Raw genomic sequence first — 20,267 nt, forward strand, 5'->3', positions numbered from 1 at the left:
ATACAGCTAATATACTTCCCTGGAGAAAACTAGGGAACCTCACATTGTCCCCTTTGGTAAACAGAGGAATTAAACTGAAGAGTTTCTGAATCTTGCCAATTGAGAGTTTTACCTGACATAATTCTTCCTTTGCAAACCATTTATTCATATCCTTTGCCCATTTATAATTAAATTATCAATAGCCAAATTACTAATAATTACGCAAATTAAAGCAATTCTGAGGTCCAGTCTTACACTCATCAGCCAGGCAAAGTTGACAAAAAAAGAAAGTGACCAATGTTAGAAGAACTGGAAATGCAGGGGAGGGGAGTAAGGGGGAGAACAGTGTGTCTATCAATTGGAGAATGGCTGAACAAATTATGGTCTATGTACATAATAGAATATTGTTATGTCCCCCAAAATGAGGAAAAAGATAATTTCAGAGATATCATGAAGAGTGTATATATAGGGAGGTAGAGTGAAGTAAATAGATTCAGGAGAACAATTTATTCAACATTATACAGATAAAATTTGAGAACTCTGATTAATACAAGAATCAAACGCAATTCCAAAGGACTATACAGAATCAACCGTTTGTGTAGGTTGTCTGAGTGACCCATGTTTAAAATGTTGCTTAAACATTGGATGAATGGACAGCCAGCCTGCAGGAATTGGTGGTCTGGAAATACCCTTGCACATGTCCATTCAGAGAGGGAGTAGCTGAGGTGGCACAAATTCGATCTCCTCATTAGACTTGTGCTAATCAAGATGCTTTTGTCCTTAGATGGAAATTTACTTTCATTATAAAAGCAGCTAGTTGTTTGAAATAGGGGCCAGCCTCACCCAATGGCTTGATATCTTGCTGTACTGATAAAATATTTTTACCTTTCTTTTCCTGAGTTTTCCCTGTAGACCTGGGTGAAGCGACTAAGATTTATTTTTAACAATACTACCCACCTCTGGGTAGAATGAGCTCTATTTTTTTGGAGATAGCCAGGGCAGAAATTTGTTTTGCTTAACTCTGTGTATTTGTTAGAAGGATTTTTTTAGAGGGGAAGAGGAAAATATTTTTCTTTTTTTTTTTTATTTAATAGCCTTTTATTTACAGGTTATATGTATGGTTAACTTTACAGCATTAACAAATGCCAAACCTCTTGTTCCAAAAAAAAAATTTTCTTCATTAAATAAAATTTAAAACTAAACAAAAAGAGGTTCTTCATCTAGAAAAAAAAACTTTTGAATTAAAAAATTTTTCCCCTTAGTTGCTTTTTCTAATTTTCGAACCCAGAACAATCTGAGAGCTAAGAAATTTTAAGTGTCCTCTTGCTACATCATTTCTTCATTGTTACTAATCGTCTTGTTGTTGTAGAAATAAATAGAATGATATCTCTGTAACATTTTATGGAGACACAGAAATGAGGTCTTCTGTAGCATTCCATATTTCAAAAGAAAGACCAACATGTCAGGGAAGGACTAACAAAAAAAACAAACAACAAAATGTAGCTTGTAACATTGTTGCTTCAAAACTGAGCAAACATTTCTGAGAGCAAGATCCTGCTGGATATCACTAAATAAGAATGAGTTGATGTCATAGTTGGCAAGAAGAAACTTACATTTTTCCCTCATATAAACAGTACAATATCTCTGGGGACTGGGCTGAGTGTTGGCGTGGTGGTGAAAGGCAGAGGGCAGAAAATCAAGGGGAGAAAAATGGGCAGAGGAAGGAACGTGAACAAAAGTCACTCTCTATAAATAGATTTAGTCAAAATACAAAAGCTACATTTGTTAGAAGAAGTTTTAATTTTAGGACATAATGTGATGAAGAACAGAGATGTTTACAACACTTTACCAGTCCTGCCTTGAAGGACTGTTTATGCTTGTCCCAGTGGGGGGCTGCATAAACTTGGATTCAATCTCAGGAACTATGGCTGCGTTAGCTGCCTTTTTTTTTTTTTTAAACTGGCTTTGGAAGGATGGAAGGACAAACTCTAAAGAAATCATGTGGTGTAGTTATAGTGAATCAAAGAATCAAAATTCAGCAGGTTCACTTTATACCTGTCTTACCTGTTCCTTTTCAGTTCCCTTTTCTGGACTATCTTATCTCTTTCCTTGGACTCATTTCTTTCTACATTCTTTCTTGATAATTTCATCAACACCCATGGGCTGAGTAACCATTCCTTTGTGGTTAACTTCCAGATTTATAATATCTAGTCCTAGGATTCTTTCTGAGCTCCAGTCCTGTATCACCCACAAACTCCCGATTGGACATTTTGAACTGGAAGGGCTCCTAAGCTTCTCAAGTTGAACATATCCAAAACAAAATTCATCTTTCTCCTTAGATCCATATCTCTCCCTAACTTACCTATTTCTGTCAAAAGCATCTCTATACTTCCAGTCATTCAGGTTCACAACCCCCGATTTCCACCAATTCTGCGTTCTCTCTCATTCCTCAATCTGTTCAATGTCAAATTTTATAGATTCTACTAATTTTTTGTGAAGCAATTGGGGTTAAGTGTCTTGCCCAGGGTCACACAGCTTTCCTAGCTATTAAATGTCTGAGGCTAGATTTGAAGTCAGGACCTCCTGACTCCAGGGTCAGTACTCTATCCACTGAGCCACCTAGCTGCTCCTACATTCTACTTCTAGATCATTCCTCACATCCATCTCTTTAGTACTGATGTGGCAGCCACCTTAATTTAGGCCCTCAGCACTTCTCTCCTAGACTATGGAAGACACCCCCCATTTTGAATTTGAATTTCTAGTTTCTTTCCTCCCTGTGCCAGAATCCTATTCCTAAAGCCCAAGTCTGATTGTGTTCCCCACTTCTTACTCTTGCTCCATCTCAGGAAACTCCAGAGGTTCCCTAGTGCCCTGAGGATCCGATTCAGACTCATCTTTCTGACATGGGAAGAAATCCCTTCATGACTTGGCTCCAATCTTCCTTTTCTGATTGACTACACATGACTTCCCATTACGTGCTCTGAAGTCTAGCCAGATTTGTCTTATTACTCACACATAACATTCCATTTTGTCTCTGTGTCTTTGCATAGGCCATTCACATCCTGGGAATACATTTCCTTTTCATTTTCATCTCAAGAATACTTAACTTCCTCCCCTGTGCATCTTGGGTCTTACCTTCTCTATGAGATTTTTCCTTGTAGCCTTATGTCCCCTGAAATTATCTTGTTTTTACTGTGCTTACATTTTATATTCACTTATATGTATAGATATTGTATTTTTCTGGTTAGAATGTGAGCTTCTTAAGTTCAGGGACTGTTTCCCTTTTGTCTTTGTTTCCTTAGCACAGTGACCGACAAAGTAGGTGCTTAAAAAATAGTTCAAAAAGCATTTCAAAAAGCAAAAGAATAGGTGCTTCATAAATGATCACACATCTCTAGTGGTTCTAGATTGCTTCCAGATAAATCCCTCTTTACCATTTAAAATTTTCATAATCATGTTCCAGCCTATTTTTCCAGACTTCTTACATATTACTTTCCTTTATGTGCTCTAGAGTCTATTTTCCATCTGCATCTATCTTTACACAGGCAGTTATCTATTTGGAGAATGTCTTCTCCCTTTTGCCTTTAGAATTCCTTTTGTTGTTAATGTTGTTCAGTCATTCAGTTTGACTCCTTATGAACCTATATTTTCTTCTCCAGTGGATTAAGACAAACAGCTTAAGTGACTTGCCCAGGTTCATACAACTAGTGAATGTCTGAGGTTGAATTTGAACTCAGGCCTTCTTGATTCCAGACTCAGTATTCTATTCATGAACTAAAGCTCTCTTTTTCTTCAAGATTTAGCTCAAGGAGTACCATTAATAATAAGGCCTATCTTGAACTCCTATCCTGAAATTACCTTGTATTTACATAGATTTCCTATTTTATCCACCAGACCAGAATCATCTTCTAATGTGTGGGTGGCAGGGGCCACACAAAGCAGCTGGAGACAAGAGAGTCAGGCATTAAACAGAAGTTTAAAATCAAAGTGAAGGAAAAGGCTTACAAGCAAAGACTTGTGTGCTAGAGTCTAGCCCCTAGTGAGGATGAGGGAGAGGATGAAAGACAGTACAAGGAGATCTCAATACTTGTACCTTTGTCAAGTCTAAAGCTCGGTGCATAGCCAATGAGGGGTAACAATCACAATGTGACAAGTCTGATTCACGGCTGGGCTTCCTGATCAGAAATAGTTCTGAGATTTTGCTGTGCCTGAGATCATCCAGAGGGTGAGCGCAAAAGATTGTTTTTATGCTAAGCCCAGGGCACGGTTTGTTTGCTGGGCCTTATTTCTAGAAAACACGTATTTCCTAATATCATAGCAATTTATTATGTGCATGTGTGACATTTCTGCAATAGAATTTAAGCCTGAGGGTAGGGATTATTTACATTTTTGTCTTTTTATTTCTAGGTGCCTGCTTGCTTTCCAGTGCTTTTCCTTTGTACCTTTCCCCTACTTCTATGGTATTTTATAGTATTCTGTTCAGTATTAAGAGTTTATTGGGCAAATAGAGGAATATATATTGTATCTGAAGCTTTAACTTATATCAAGTACATTTGGGAAATGTTAAAATTACCCAAAGACATCTGACAAATTTTAACAACTAGATGAACAACCATGTTTATAACTTCTTTGTTCTGAAGACCTTGAAATTTTTAGAAAAAGTGGTATTGGTAATAAACATTTTGATCAATATGGAGTGTCACAATGACCTATTGAGACATTTGGGAAGAGAGAAATGACTGGAGGTTGGAGAAAGCTGACGTGAGGGACGTCTTTATTGTCCAGTTTTTGACCTGAACCTGACATCTTTTAGGAACTCTGTTTATGCAGATTGACTTCTTTAAAATTTGCAGACAACATTCCTCAAGAGCTAGGATTAGAGGTAAAGAATGGAACATGAGAAGAAAAAGAGAAAGATGGTGAAGACAGTGGCAAGTGGATGGAACAAGAATGGGCAAAGAAAAAAAATGAAAAAACAGCCTTAAAGATGGAGAAAAGAAAAAGAAGGAAGAGAATAAAGGATGAATGAAAGACAGAAAGTTTTTTTTTTAAACTTAATAGTGTTTTATTTTTCCAATTACATGTAAAGATAGTTTTTGAGTTCCACATTTTTAATTTTTTTTGGTAATATTTTGAGTTCCAAATTTTTTTTCCCTCTCTTTCTTCCCTCTTTCCCACGACTGCAAACATTGGGGAATCATTTCAAACATATTTCCTTGTTAGTCATGTAAAAGAAAAATCAGAACAAAAGAGAAAAAGCACAAGAAAGAAAAGGCAAACAAAAAAAATTAAAATAGTAAGTTTCAATCAACAGTCTCTGTAGTTCTCTCTCTGGATATGAATAGCATTTTCCATCCCAACTCTATTGGAATTGAAAGATAGAAAATTTTATCAGATAAGGCAGTTGACACAGAGCTCACAAATCCTAGAGCTCCCCTGTAAAACTGCTGTTGATAGTGACTACAGTAATGTAAAGACAACTTTTGAAACTTTGCTCAGTGACTAATCATGACTTGAGATGACAGATTTTAAAGAATGCTTTCTGTCCCAAATCGGTGGCAGACTTCTATGGACATTTTTAGACATTATGGATATCAATGGCAGATATTGTTAGATATGACTATAATGTACTGATTAGTTTTGTGTAACTCTACTTATTTCTTTATGAGGGAGAATTATATAGGGGGATATAGTTTGGAGTCATTAGGAAGTGATATCAATGTAAAAGAAAAAAGACTATTAATAAAACATTAAGAAAATTTTTTTCTTTTTTAAATGTGAATCAGTTGAGTAATTAAAGTTAAAATCAGTTAAAAAGCTTAAATTTAATTTTAACATTGTAACATTTACCTATGTAATTAGGTCTTAAGCCCCAGAGGCAAATTTGTCCTTATAAATTAATGCTACATTGGATGTGGTGAGACTTGTGACTGAAATGATTCAGAAAAAATGTGCCTTATACAGACAAAAAGAATGTCCAGATAAAAGGTGAGAGGGTGGGCAGAGCAGAGTAACATTAATTAAGAATCAGTCAGTGAGTATTTATTAAGCACTTTACTAAATGCCAGGCATTCTGGTGGGCTCAGTGGATGACAGTACAAAGAAAGGAATAATTTTAATTCTTGAGGTGCTTTCATGTTAATAGGAGTGACTCCAAGTAAATAGAAAAATGTAAATAGTGTAAATATAAAAGTCAGATACATACACATACAAAATCATTAAATACTAGATTGTGTTTAAAGGAAGATATGCTATTAACAAATGAGGGAATCAGGAAGGTGATTCCTTCCTATATGTAGAAGGTAGTACTTGAGTGCATATTAAAGGAAGAGAGAGACTGTGTAACAGGTATTATATGGCAATCATAAGGGGATGTCAGTTATCCAGGCATCTACAGGCATTCTTTTTCTTCCAAAAGTAGAATAGCTAATAATTTCCTGGTTTCAGTTGGTGGTCATTTTATCCTTAAAATGTGAAGTAACCAATAATAAATGGAACTATTTTGCTTCTCACCAATAAATAATCTGGTTTCTGGGGTAGAAATGCTGGGAAACTTGGGAGAAATTAACTATTCTGTTTTAGAATTTGTGATAGAAATGGGGAGAAAAATATGGAATAGCCAAACATAACCTACATTTTTGGAGGACAGATTTCAAAAGGGAAAAAAAAAAAGAATAAATAGAGGCTCATGGGCTAACAGTTCCACATAAGTTAAACCAGGAGAGATGGGGAATCCTTTTAAGAATGAAATTCTGAAAACATGAAGAGAAACAATTCTGATGAGGAAAAAAATCTAATATCTAATATCCCTGTGATTACAGGGAAGTCAATGACAACTGACATTTACAGAAAAAAAGTATGAAAAACAAAAATATGCCCCAATCCTTTAATAATAGTGTCAGGGTGGTTAAGGTCAAATGAGTTAAACCTGGAGGTGAAAGCTAAGAATAACAAAAAGGGTGTTGTTTTTTTAAAGCTATAATGGGGAAAAGAGGAACATGAACAAAAATGGTTAATTAGGGATTTGATATCCAAGAAAATTAGGGACTATGTAATAGAGCCTTTGAACTACATCCTAAAATCCTGAAACAGTCAGCAGATGTGTTGCTGAGCTACTCTTAGTGATCTTTAAAAGATCAAAGATAGAGTTGGCACAAATACCGAAGGGCAGAAGTAGGAGGATACATGTTTTTCCAAAATTATTCAAAAAAAGTGAAGAAAATATAATTTGCAAATTCTGAGCCAGTGAACTGACTTCAATTCTTGACATAATCTTAGAATTATTAATAAGGAGATAGTTAACATCTTAAAATAAGATACAGTCCTACTGCATAAACCTCCAATATCACTTCCTTTTAGAAATAATTATGGTACTTTGACTAGGATGATAACATGAACTTTATTCAAAAAATTGCCACAGGAACTCAAAAGAACATAAGCATTACTACTAAGAAGAATCTTGGTTTTTTGTTTTTAAAGAAAAACAATAGGAGTAGCAATTGTCTTATCTTATGAAAGGCTGCAACAAAAAGCAAAATGGTTAAGTCGCTAATACTGACTAGATACATTATAAATTCATGTCATCTAAATTTGTTGGGCTTTCTGATGAAGGCCACCACAAGTTAATTCTTTTATTACTCCCTAATTAATTTCCTTTCACTCCCCACAACATGAACTTTTTTCTTCCTTTCAAAATTCTCTGAAATCATCCCTTTACTCTTTCTTACTTTCCCCTCTTCAAGATGATCCAACCACATCATGTTCTTAAAATAATCACAAAGAGTCCACATAGATTCACAAAAAATAAGTTGGGCTGATTCCCCTACTGTTATTTCTTTTTATAATAAAGTTGCTAGATTGGTAACTCAGGGGTAAATGATATAATTTGCCTAGATTTTAGCAAAGCTCTTGATAAAATCTTTTATGTTTTTCTTGTAAATAAGATATGAGCCTTATGCTCTAAAACTATATGGATTTTTAACTGTTTGAATGACCAGACCAAAAAATAATCATTGATGGATAAATAGAAACTTGGAATTAAATAGTGGAGTACTCCAGGAATATCTGGTTGACCATGTGCTTAGCTGACATTTTTATCCATAAAGGTTTAGATGTCATGTTCATCAGATTTTCATAAGACATGAAACTGTGAGGGATAATTCACATATTTAGTGAAAGAATAGGAATTCATAGTTATTAAAATTGAGCCAAATTGAATAAAATAAAATTTAATAGGAATAAATGTGAATAAAATTAAATAAAATTTTCAACTTGAAAAAATTAACTTCACAAGCACAATATGGTAGAATTGTGACTAAAAAAACCCTAATCTTGTAAAATAACAAGGATTTTAATGGCTTGCAAGTCCAGTATGAGTCAACATTGTGATGACATCCAAAAAACTACTTTGATCTTAGAACATGTTAAAAGAAGCATATTATCCAGCATTAGGGAAATGAAGGTCTTACTGTGCTCTCATCTGGTGATATTGCACTAGAATTTTGAGTTGCGTTCTTGGTGATGCATTTAGAAAGGCCATTGTTAAACTGATGATGGAAAAAAAAATACTTTAGGTTATGTCTTATGAGTATTGGTTGGAAGAACTGAGGATCTTTAGCCTAAAGAAGGAAAGCCTTTTCTGGAACATGATGGCTTCAAATATTTTCAGGTTTGTTATATGGAGGAGAATTAAACTTGTTCTATTTGAACTCGGGGAACAGATGAAGTTTTCTTTGTTTCCAGACTTTTTTTTTTTAACCTATATGTGGCACTTTAAAGTTTTATGTCTCTTGACATTGCATGCTTTTAGTTTTGCTATATATGGTAATGTGATTGCTATTATTGTGTTTTGAAATCACCTGATGAATAATAAATTTTATTTCCTTCTCTCATTTGTATTCTTCATGATTCTTCTTTACTTTAGATGCTTGTTATATGCCCCAATTTGTTGGTTAATTTTTTTTCTTAGTCACTTCTGCTACCCTAATCATTTAGTTGACTTGCTTAATCCTTTCACATTTGAAGTTATGCTTTTTTTTTTTTTACTTTTGCTTTCCTCCACATATTTTTTCTTAAAAAAGGTTGTCATCTTTTTTAAAGCCTGTACTTTATCCTTGTGATAAGTCTTTCTTGAAACTCTTTGATACTCACATGTTGATACAAGCTTTCCTCAGTTATTATATACTTCTTAAATTTACCTAAATTTATATCTTTCTTTTTAGTTATTTTTCTGTAAGGGTATGGGGTTTGAGTAAAGTGATAAGATGCATCATATCAGGTATACTTATTAGATTAAAACATGTCTTTACTGTTTTACCAAGTGTGAATAAGGTCTGGTTAGGTCTTTTGGCATGCCAGGAGGTCTGTTTAGATTAGACGAAGGAGTTGATCATTTCCTTAGAATCCAGGACATTTCAGCAAGCAGCCAGCTAGTAAAGGACATTCCAGCAAAACCTTTAAGAAGAAGCTATTTGGTGGAGAAGAGAGCAACTTGACTTTTAGCCTTGGTCTCCTTTCTACCTTGATTCTCTGTCTGGCAGAAGAAGACTATATGAGCTTTAAAAAGTCCAAAGGATTTGAACTTTTCCTTTAGTATCCTAGCATTGTTCCCAGAACAGTGGTGGCTGGTGGAAGTGTCTGTATCAGGAGCCAAGGAGAGATGAGGAGAAGCACAAATGCAAAATGAGGAAAAGCAGATTGAAGAATATAAAAGAGCTCAGGAACAATGCTATACCACACCTAAAAAAACATCTTGAGGAGTACAGAAAAAAGGACTTTTAGGAGATGTGAGTTACCTCTTTGCCATATATGCTCTCTAAATGAATCCACATCACCCTGGATTCTATGTATATCAGTGGGAGAATGTCAGATTTTTTTGTGATTTTTCTTTCAATTGTACCACCATAGTAAATATCCATTTAAGAAAACTAATTAAATCTGGCTGACTAGTTGATATTAGTGACAATCATTTGAAAGAAAACATTGTTTGGGGCTTCTGATTTATAGTTTTAGAAAGATGCTTTCCTACCTTTGAGAACTAATCCTACAGGTCTAATAGCCAGTTTCTGGGGACTTGACTCATTAATTCAAGTGGCAGTTGGGGATGATAGTATCCAAAATATGTAATATGTAGTAAACATATTTTGTGGACCCTTCACGTTTGTGGGAAGATTCTTCACCCAGGACTCTTCTTCTAGACTTCCCCCCCCCCCCCTGTTATTTAGGTTGCAATTACTCAGTAGTCTTTTTTTTTTTCCTAGTATGTTTCCTTTATATGTCATAACTCTTCCTCCCTACCCCACCCTCTGTTGGGTCACCAGAAGTCAGCTGCCATTTGTCTTCTTAGGGCATACAGTTAACCCTGAGTGGTTGGAATTTGAGAGATCCAGAGCTACACTAAATTTCTCTGTTTTCCCCTTTCAGTTAAATGATGGACTAAAATCTTCTCTCTCCTTTCTCCCTCTTACTTCTCATTTTAAGTGATATTCTTTTTGTGGCTTCCTTTTCCAGTTTTTCCTAACCTTTTTCACCTATGTTTCTCTTCCCTTTCATTCTCTTCTGAATATTTTTTTGAATAAGTGGACTGGTTCATTATTTATTCCTTCTATATTCCTCCCGAAGGCAGTGTCTTTGATGTACCAAAATTGAATTTTCTTTCCTACCCCATTTATGTATTATTTGCATCTGTAAATTTTATGCTTTCTTTTCTATTTTCTACTGTACTTCAACATACACATATCAATTCACAAAGGAAATGACAATGTTATGTGATATGATTCATTCCATGTCCTTAATCATGAGTCCAGGTCTTCCTTCTTGTCTTTATCATGATTATTCTTCACTCATAAGGCTGCAGGTGGGGCTGGCTTCCTATCCTCGGAAGGTTCCCTGATCAAGAGTGTCTGGAGGTTTTAGGCCCTGTTTACTTGATCTTGTGCTGGTTTTTCAATTGCTTGGCACATATAATTTCTAAGTGCCCTAAAACTTCTGGCCTTCTTCATGTTCAATTCTGGAACAAATGAGAGAATATATTGGTGTTTCTCTGGCTTCCTGAGCTTTTCTGAGCATCTGGTACCTTTTAAAATTTTTACTGAGGAGTTTGAGGAGAGTGCTCAGATCTTGCATAGTACCTTCTTACTCAGGACTCAACATTTAAAGTCACCTTTTGCTGTACTTTTTTGCTAAAGTGAAACCTTTTTTTGTAATTACCCCCTAATTTATCTGATTTGAAAGACTGAGTTTTTGTTCATTAGGCAGTCTATAGGCAAGATTTGCTGAATGTACTTAAGCACTTCATTGAAGATACTTGAGCAATTCTGTAAAAAATAAATAAATAAAATATAAAAAAAATTTTTTGGTTTACTTTCTCCTATCTTAGCCTTTTCTGATTACTTCAGCTGCTCTTAAGACAGTAGCAGTGGTATAATGGCTTTCTAGACTTGGAGGTCAATATACTTTCAGATTTCTCCCTCAGGGTCTCTGAGAGAGTCCATCTATTTTTTACTTAGTCACTGGTGGTTACCAAAACAGATGAGTGATCTGTAAATTAGGGCTGCTTCTTAACTGATATTCCCATAGCTGTTTTAGTGACTTCATCATGGAGGCAGGAAGTGGTTCTTTACCCATGTTGAAGATTGGAAATTGCTTATCACTTTATGGATTGCTAGTCTATTGGGGCCTGCATCCTTCCTGTCTAGACTCAGAGAGTTGGAATTACCATAAGGCTTGTTGTTGTTTTCTTGTTATTTTTGTCAAGGCAATTGGGGTTAAGTGACTTGCCCAAGGTCACACAGCTAGTAAATGTTAAGTGTTTGAGGTTAGATTTGAATTAAGGGTCACCTGATTCCAAGGTCGGTATTCAATCCACTGCATCATCTAGCTGCCCTTCCCATAAGGCTTAAAGAGCAAACAAGACTGATATGAACACTCTGAGGAATTTCCATGTTGTTGTGGCTGATACTCATGCCCTAGGAGACTTAGGATTGGAGGGTAGACAAAGGCATTTAGACTTTAATTCTTCTGGTTTAAAAAAAAAAAAAACACTAAGTATAAGAGGCAGCATGAAGTAGTAGTTGAAGAACCAGCCAGGGAGTAAACTGGGTTCAAATTCTGTCTCCAATTTAGACTGGCTTTTGACCTCGTCAAGTCATTTGACTTCTCATTGCCCATAGCTGCTGTAAGACTCTGAAGTTCAGAACAATTGTTGATTGGCCTTGGTAGAGGGAGTTTTCTCACAATAATGAAATCACAGATCCAGAGCCCCTTTCCCCTCAGCCCCACCAAGGATGCAGAATGTTTGTGTGCACATGTATGCACATGCATACATGTGTTTCTCTTTTAAGAAAAATTGACTATGGAATAGCACATTAATACAGTATTAGTCAAATGAAGGAAATCATTTAATAGTTGTTCAGATCATTTTTATGGGGAAGGTCAGGCAAGAGTATGTTTTCACAAATTCTTTTGTTTTTGTCTTTATAATAGCTTAAAAAAATAAGACTCATTCTATTTTGGAAAGAAATGATTCTTATTATACTGCAAAAATGTAACACCTACAACTTTTAAAATACAGAGCCAGCCCAGAAATTGGATAGGCCTCCTAGAGTTAAGGAACCATGCTCAGTAAGAGCCAGACTTAAGCACACATATGGCCCTGTACTTTGTATTAGAACAACTGTAGATTTTTTCTACCTGACATTTTAGAGGAGAAGAATTGGTCAGCAAAATATTTTCCAAAATTTGACTAAACCCTGATGATTTTTCCATCCAACACTTTACACAGAGAGGTAGGTCCTAATTTTGGCTTATTGAATCTGTAGAATATTTATCTTTAGTTTTCTACCCTCTCTGTGGCCTCCTATCTCCCTATTTTCTATAAACACAATGGTTTCTACAGGTTTTTATTAAGAAATGTTTCCAACATATAGAATATATAAATTCTAATCCTAATTCAGGATCTATTAAAAGCGACTTTGAATTCAACATTGTACAAACATTTAAATGCCTACATTTTCCCTATGTTATTCTAAAGGACAGATGGGATAGAAGTTGATGATATTATCAGGAGTTTACAGTGTATTTATGGGAAGAAACCAATAGGAATCATTACAAAAGTAATATATGCTCTGTGATTAATAGCATTTTAGACATCCTTGTTTCATTTCATTGTGTGCCATAATCTTGTCCCTGGTGCTAGTAGTATTTCTACTTTATAGATGATAAAACGAGGCCCCACAAATATGTAACTCACTCAGGGTTATACAAACTAGTGGGGGGCAGAGACCAAATGAAGAAGTAAGTGTCCTTATTCCTCCCAGTCCAGGACTCTTTCCACTGTACTTCACTGCCTTCTCATATATTACTGTGTTATGTGTTAAAGACCATTGGTGGTACTGAAGGGACCCAGAAACTCTAAAACTCTTTGAAGAAGAAAATCTTCAACTCTGCCTCAGTGAGGATCCCCGCCTGAGGAAAACAAGACAAATAATTTTATTCTGTTATCTAGGTGGGGTTGGTTCAGTCCTGAGCAAAACAATTCCAACCCTTTCAATTAAAAAACTCATTCAATTCTATTCAAATTCCAGTTCAAGCTGAAACCCAGCTTGTAGATGAGCCAACTTGGGCTGTCCCAGCCCCCACTAAGACCCAATATAATAGCTTCCTTCAACGAAGGTCTTTTGAAGATGGATCTTGGTAGCTCCCTTTGCTGCCAGGACCTCCTGTCCACTGAGAACTGCATTCTCAGTGCAAAACTCCATTTTCCCATAGATCTACCATTATAGAAGTCAGTCTCCTGCCACTATAGAAGTCAGTCTCTCGGTAAACTGGTTTCTATCTAACAATAAACTTTCATTTTGCAACTAGTATTTCAGGAATGAGTGAATTTTTTCACTCCTAAAACCTGCAGCTGATTTAAAGGGGATTCTTAACAACTCTCTTATCACCACTAATCTAGACCACTCAAACAGCATTAGTACTAAACATAATATTCCACATGTGGATAGGATGGCAGAATGTGGAGGGACCTCCTTACTTCTGGAAGCTGTGTCTCTTTATGCAGTCCAAGAATGTGTTAGATTGATTTTTTGTTTTGGTGGCCATCCTACTCTGCTGATGCATTCAGCTTGCAGACCACTAAAACCCCAGATCCTTTTATAATAAACTGTTGTTTATCCATGTCTTCTCTATCTTGTGCTTGTGAAATTGATTTTTTGCAATCAAAAGGTGATCTTTACATTGATTGATTGCTATTCTGCTGAATCTTATCACATTTAATCTAGGCTATCTTGCATCCTAATTCTGACATTGAATGTATTAGCTATTCCTCACAAATATTGGTAAGTATCTTCCCTGTGCCTTTTAATAAATATTTACTAATGGACTCATTGACTGGCAAAGCATATTTAATAATGCATGGGAAGACAATTGATGTCAGCTGATTGAAGATCCCTTTCCTGAGTTTCCCTTTGTGGTTCCCCAGTCAACCATCAGCATGTGCTTAGGGGCAACGAGATAGTACAGATGAAAAAAAAAAATGCTAGACCTGGAGTCAGGAAGACTTGATTTTAAATCCAGTCTCATATTAGCTGTGTGATCTTGGACAAGTCACTTTACTTCTATCTGCCTCAGTTTCCTTGTTTGTAAAATGGGGATAATAGAAGTACTGATTTGTAGAGCAGTCTTATAGGCCTATATAGCCCCTGAACTTCTATGTCTGTGCAGAGTTCTGTAAATACTGCTACTGTCGATACTGTTCCTGCTGAGGTCTGACTGCCCTCCTCTTGCTGCAGGCTGTATTGTTACTGGCCCTGTCGGGTCCACTGTTGTATGAGATCATTTCTGCCAGCATCCTTCCTTCCCAATGCAAGAGACTCCTCTTGTTCCCAGTCACCCTTCATTGAGGGACCTAAGAATCCCTGATATCTTTATCTCCCATGATAGATTAAGACTGGAAGTGTCTAGCTCAGGGTCATCTGCCTTCCTAGCCCAAAGAAAGATGCAAAATAAAACAAAAAGATTCAAAGCCAGAGATTCCTCTGGGCCAGGACATGTGTACTCTCTGCCAAGTATAAGCAGTAGCTGCTTCTGACAGGATAGGAAAGATTGTCTGAGCCCTAAGATCTGTAGGGGCCCTCACTGGAAGTTTGGGAGAGGGTGCCAGAAAGAGTTGAGTTCTCAATTCAATTTGGTAGTGTGAATGAAAATTCTCTGTAAAAAATTTTTTGAAACTGATATACCTCAGATTCCATATTGACAATTTCAGAAAGGTCCCTGGTCTTCTGGGGAGAATTAAGTATTGCTATTTAAGTGCCTCCCCCAATGGCTTGCATCAAACAATCACAGAAAAGTCCAATGACACAATTCTGGTTGGTTTCTCAAATGCCAAATTAAAAACAACAACAAAAGTAATAACAAAACTCTCTAATGCCAACTTAAAAACAACAACAACAACAAAACTCAAAGCACAGTTGTAAAATTCCTTGCTTTTTTTCCCTTCACTGTTGGAATCTTTCATGTCACCATTCACACTAGTTTGCTACGTCAAAAAAAAGATTATAGGCCTGAAGTTGCTTGTTCATAAAAACCAAACTTTGATACACCAGGATAACTTTTGAATGGGTAGGAGGGGATCATTTTTACTTTGGCTGTCTGAGGCAATTTGGTGGTGATCTTTAACAATATAAAAGCATCTCTTGCCTGCTGGAGTCAGACACATCTCATTCTTCATTTGTCCTTTTCAATTAGGAAGAAACTTGCTTTCAGTCCCCCCCAAATCCAGCCCTTACTGGTTGCTTTAAAAGTAAACTAAATTTTCCCCTGGGCAAGTAACTTAACTCCAGTTGCCTCAGAGAAAAAAAAAGTTAACTAAATTTTGAGGAAATCCCATGGAACACCTTGAAGGAAGCTTAAATTATCAGGTTGAAAGGCCCTTGGACAACACAGGTGGTGGATCTAGAAGAAAATTTATTGACATTATTTTTAAGGTACAATTCATAAGGACAAAGAATGTATTTATTTACATTGGTCTCTTCTTGTTTCATTGCCATATATACTTTACTCTCTAATCTTAGAGGGGTGGAGGAGGCCTTGTGGTCAATAATCACAGTCTGTAAACTCAAAATCACTCCCAGAAACCCCCAAGCTAATCTGAGCTCACCCTTTCTCTGCATTGCCTACATCTTGCACAACCATACCCATTGTTCTGAGCTGTGCCTGACTGAGGAGTATAATCTGGTAGTTCATGTTCAATATTAAAATGAAATAAAACATTTTTAGGTAATAGTTAACAAAAGGATATTTACTTAGCAGGAGAAAACTATTTAATAAAGATTTGCATGTGAGACATCAACAAGTTATTTTAGCTAAGTAAAGCTTCCTTTCCTGACTTGCTGTTGGAATCTTCTGACCAAACAAAGCTTGCATCTAGAGTTTCTTGTGACTGTTTGTTATTAATGGGAGAATCTGAGGCTTTAGTCCCCTGAGATAATTAAGTCACTTGGACAGTTCTAAGACTTTTTAAGGAAAAATTAGCTTAACTTGCAAAGAGGTTCAAGTTAAGATATTGCTGCTACCACAGGCTACCTTGAGAGGCAGAGTTTCTAGGAATAGGGAGATGATGATCCTTCTGTACTCTGTCACTTGAGGAATGATTAAAGAACTGGGGGTGTTTTACCTGGTAAAGAGAAGACTTGGTGTGGATGTGGTCTCTGTATTACAAATATCTGGTTGGTGTTCATATGGAAGAGGGATTAGGCTTGTTCTTTTTGATCTCAGAGTACAGAATCAGAGCAGGATCAATGAGTAGAAGTTAAAAGAGGCAAATTTAGGAACTTCCCAATTGTTTAGAAGTATAATGAACTACTTAAGAGATGGTGGATTCTCTCTTCTTGGAAGTCTCTACCAAGAGGCTGAACCAGTCCTACTCCCAGAAATCCTGCAAGGGAACTTGAGAAGTGTTTTTTATTTCTTTAACTAATTTTTTTTTTACCATCGTCTCCCAACTTCTTGTATAATTTATTCCTCTATATTAGTTAAAGTAAACATTTTGTCATTAAAAATTAAATTAAAAGCAAGAAAACCAACAAATCCCCAACTATTAAAACTTTTGGTTTTGAATCTACTGGTAAGTGAGTTGTTGGATTCTAGAAGCAATAATAAACAACACTTTTTTCCCCCTTTACAGATGTTCAACAACTGCTTGATCTATGAACCTATTATTGGTACAATTCATTTCCTCCCCCCCTGTTTTTTAGGGCTTTTGAGTGGCCAGACATCTCCTACAAATACCAAATTAGAGAAGCTAGACTCTCAACAAGTTCTTCAGCTCTGTCTCCGATATCAAGATCACCTTCATCAATGTGCAGAAGCGGTTTCCTTTGATCAGAATGCTTTGGTCAAACGAATCAAAGAGGTAAATTGTACATCCTTTTTTCCTCCTCTCTTCAAGTTGACTCCTTTTGATTGTGGTCTACTTTAAATTTTTGGTCTTCTTCTTTGGTATCCATATTTAATCAATGCTCTTTGAGCTCCATGACTGATATTTGTTACTTCTTCATAAGAATTTATATGTTCTATAATTTAACATATTTAACATGTATTGGACTACCTGCCATCTAGGGGAAAGGGGGAGAAAGAGGGGAAAATTTGGAACAGAAGGTTTTGCAAAGGTCAATGTTGAAAAAATTACCCATACATATGTTTTGTAAATAAAAAGATATTAAAAAAACTAAAAAAAAAAAGAATTTATATGTTTTTGTTGAATTTCATCAGGTTTTTAATAGATCACTTCCCTATTATTTAGTATGCATTTTTGTATGCAGTCTGTGTAAGTATAGCAGAATGACACAATGGACAGAGCACTGAACTGGGAATAAGGGACCTGGGTTATGGTCTTGCCTCTCTGCCTGGTTACTATGCAATCGGGGCAAATTAACTCACCTCTCTGGGGATGAGTTTCCTCATTTGTAAAATTATGGAGTTGAACTACTTGTATCCACATTGTAACTGGTTTTGGATCCATTCTGTTACAGTCTGTTATTTTATTTGAAGAAAATCTGGTCTCATGTAGACATGAAGTTGGAAAAGAGGAGTATTTTAGTAATCAAATAACATCTTAGTATTATTAGGATAGGGCAGCTAGGTAGCTCTGTGGATAGGGCCTACAGTCAATAAGACCTGAATTCAAATCCAGCTTCAGACATTTTCTAACTGTGTGACTCTGACCAAGTCCCTTCACTTTTTTGCCTCAGTTTCCTCATCTGTAAAATGAGCTGGAGAAGTAAATGGCAAACCACTCTAGTATCTCAAAAAGTCAGATATGACTGAACCAGCTAAACAAAAATTATTAGGAAAACTGTTTTGACTTCCAGGATTGCTTGAATCATATGGACCCATCACAGGTGTGCAAAAAACCCTTTGAGAATAGCTGATCTAGGTATTATGTGTCCATGCACAACTAGGTGGGAAGTTCCTTCAAAGCAGATATTTCCCTTTATATTTCTCTTATTTTCTCTACCACAGCTTACACAGTTCTTTGCTCATTATAAACACTTCATTTATGCTTGTTGGTGTGGATTTGTAAGCATTAATCACTGCTACAGGTCAGAAGTAAAATTCTCTGCCAATTCAAGATCAATTAGAAATCAACATAATATATTTCCATAGAAACTTTTTAACCAATGAGATATTATAAAATTAGACTTATCCTTGATATACCTCTTCCTATTCTACTGTTCTTTTTAAGAATCCTCATAAATTGTATAAAGTGAAGTATGCCTGTATTCTTTAAATCTAAGTCATAGATTAAGCTACCTAATAATATTTGCCCCTGTGGGGACCATTCATGATGTTCTCCTCAGTTAATAAGACTGACATTGATAATTATTTTCTGAGAGTGGTCATTCAACCACCAAGCATTCCTAAAATAGTTTAGACAAGTGATTCTTAATTTATGGTCCATGAACTTTAAAAAAAATTTTTTGAAATTGTATTTCAGCATAATTGGTTTCTTTTGTAAGCTTATATATTTTTTCCTACGAAGAGTCACAGTTAGATACTTAGAGAGTTTGAAGAGGCCTGGTCTAGATAAGTGTTGAATTGTATTTTAGGAAACTTGATGGTTTTGTCATGTTTTGACTAAGTATTCAGGGAGATACATATTTGATGCATACATATTTCATATTTTAGAAGAAAACATAGAGATAGCATTGAAATTTTCTTGTTCTCCCCAATACAGATTTAGCAATGAATATCTCCCCAGTATCAACAAATCAATTAACATCATTAACTTTTATAAAGAGATATTTACTAAGGAATAATAACAAGGGACAGAATATATACAATATTCTTCCTGGTATTCTGGGACATACTTTTTCTTAAGTGCATGGGAGCGTATTTTCTTGAAAAAATGGGAAATTTTATGCCACTATATATCCTTTTTTAAAAAACTAACATATAATTTTGGTGTCCTCTTAGAACTTCCCTCAAGGCAGGAACTGTCCTTATTTTATTTTATTTTTTTATTCCTAGAGATTAGTACAGTACTTTGCTTATAATAGACTCCTAATGCTTGTGGATTAATTCATCTTTACTACAAAGAGCCATATTTAGGTATTTAGAAAGTTTGGGGAGGCCTAATCTATTTAAGTGTTTCCTTACTATATTGCAGGAAGCCTGAAGTGCTCAGATTGTTTTTTACTAAATATTCAGGGAAAAAAATGTCAATACTAGCTCTTTGTTTTCTTCTAAAACTTTAATTATAAAATATGTGGGCATCACATATACTCATGCCTCCTTTTTTTGTTATGAAAATAGGTTTGCCTGCCTTTGTATTGCTCCAAAATTTGTCCCTAAGCATTGGACCTGGAGTTAGGAAAACCTGAATTCAAATGCAGCTTCATATACTTACTGTCCGTGTGATCTTAGACAAGTCATTTTGATGGGTTTGAGGTACCATACCAAATGATGAGATTAAGGAGAACAATTAGCACCAAATGTTGGGGTTCATTCATGTGAAGGATTCACAATGACCATTCTTTTTGGCAGAAGGTAGGTGTATTAAGGAGAAGAGGTTACAGATAAAATGAAGAGATAAAATAGACAACAGGAGTGATAAATATGAAATAGAGTTGGGAGAGCATATAAAAAGACAGGGGCATAATGGGGGGGTGAGAACAAAGATATAGAGAGGGTGAAGGAGGGGTGAGGGGGAGGAGTGAGGAGAAAGATACCCTGGGACAGACCATGGTGGGCTTACCCAAAAGGGATTCAGCAAAGGTGGTATGGGCCAT

The 20,267-nt window shown here is 35.8% G+C and overlaps 1 protein-coding gene across 3 annotated transcripts in view; it reads left to right on the forward strand.

Moving 5' to 3' along the window:
• The window catches only part of BORCS5 (BLOC-1 related complex subunit 5), a 77,099-nt gene that overhangs the window by 27,181 nt on the left and 29,651 nt on the right, over nt 1–20,267 (forward strand). For all 3 annotated transcript variants that reach the window (XM_031938208.1, XM_031938209.1, XM_031938210.1), the window contains exon 3: nt 17,232–17,389. In XM_031938208.1, the coding sequence (XP_031794068.1) occupies nt 17,232–17,389 (158 nt within the window). The remainder of the gene's footprint in view (nt 1–17,231; nt 17,390–20,267) is intronic.

Source organism: Sarcophilus harrisii, chromosome 5, assembly GCF_902635505.1.
Source record: "Sarcophilus harrisii chromosome 5, mSarHar1.11, whole genome shotgun sequence".
Taxonomy (NCBI): Eukaryota; Metazoa; Chordata; class Mammalia; order Dasyuromorphia; family Dasyuridae; genus Sarcophilus; species Sarcophilus harrisii.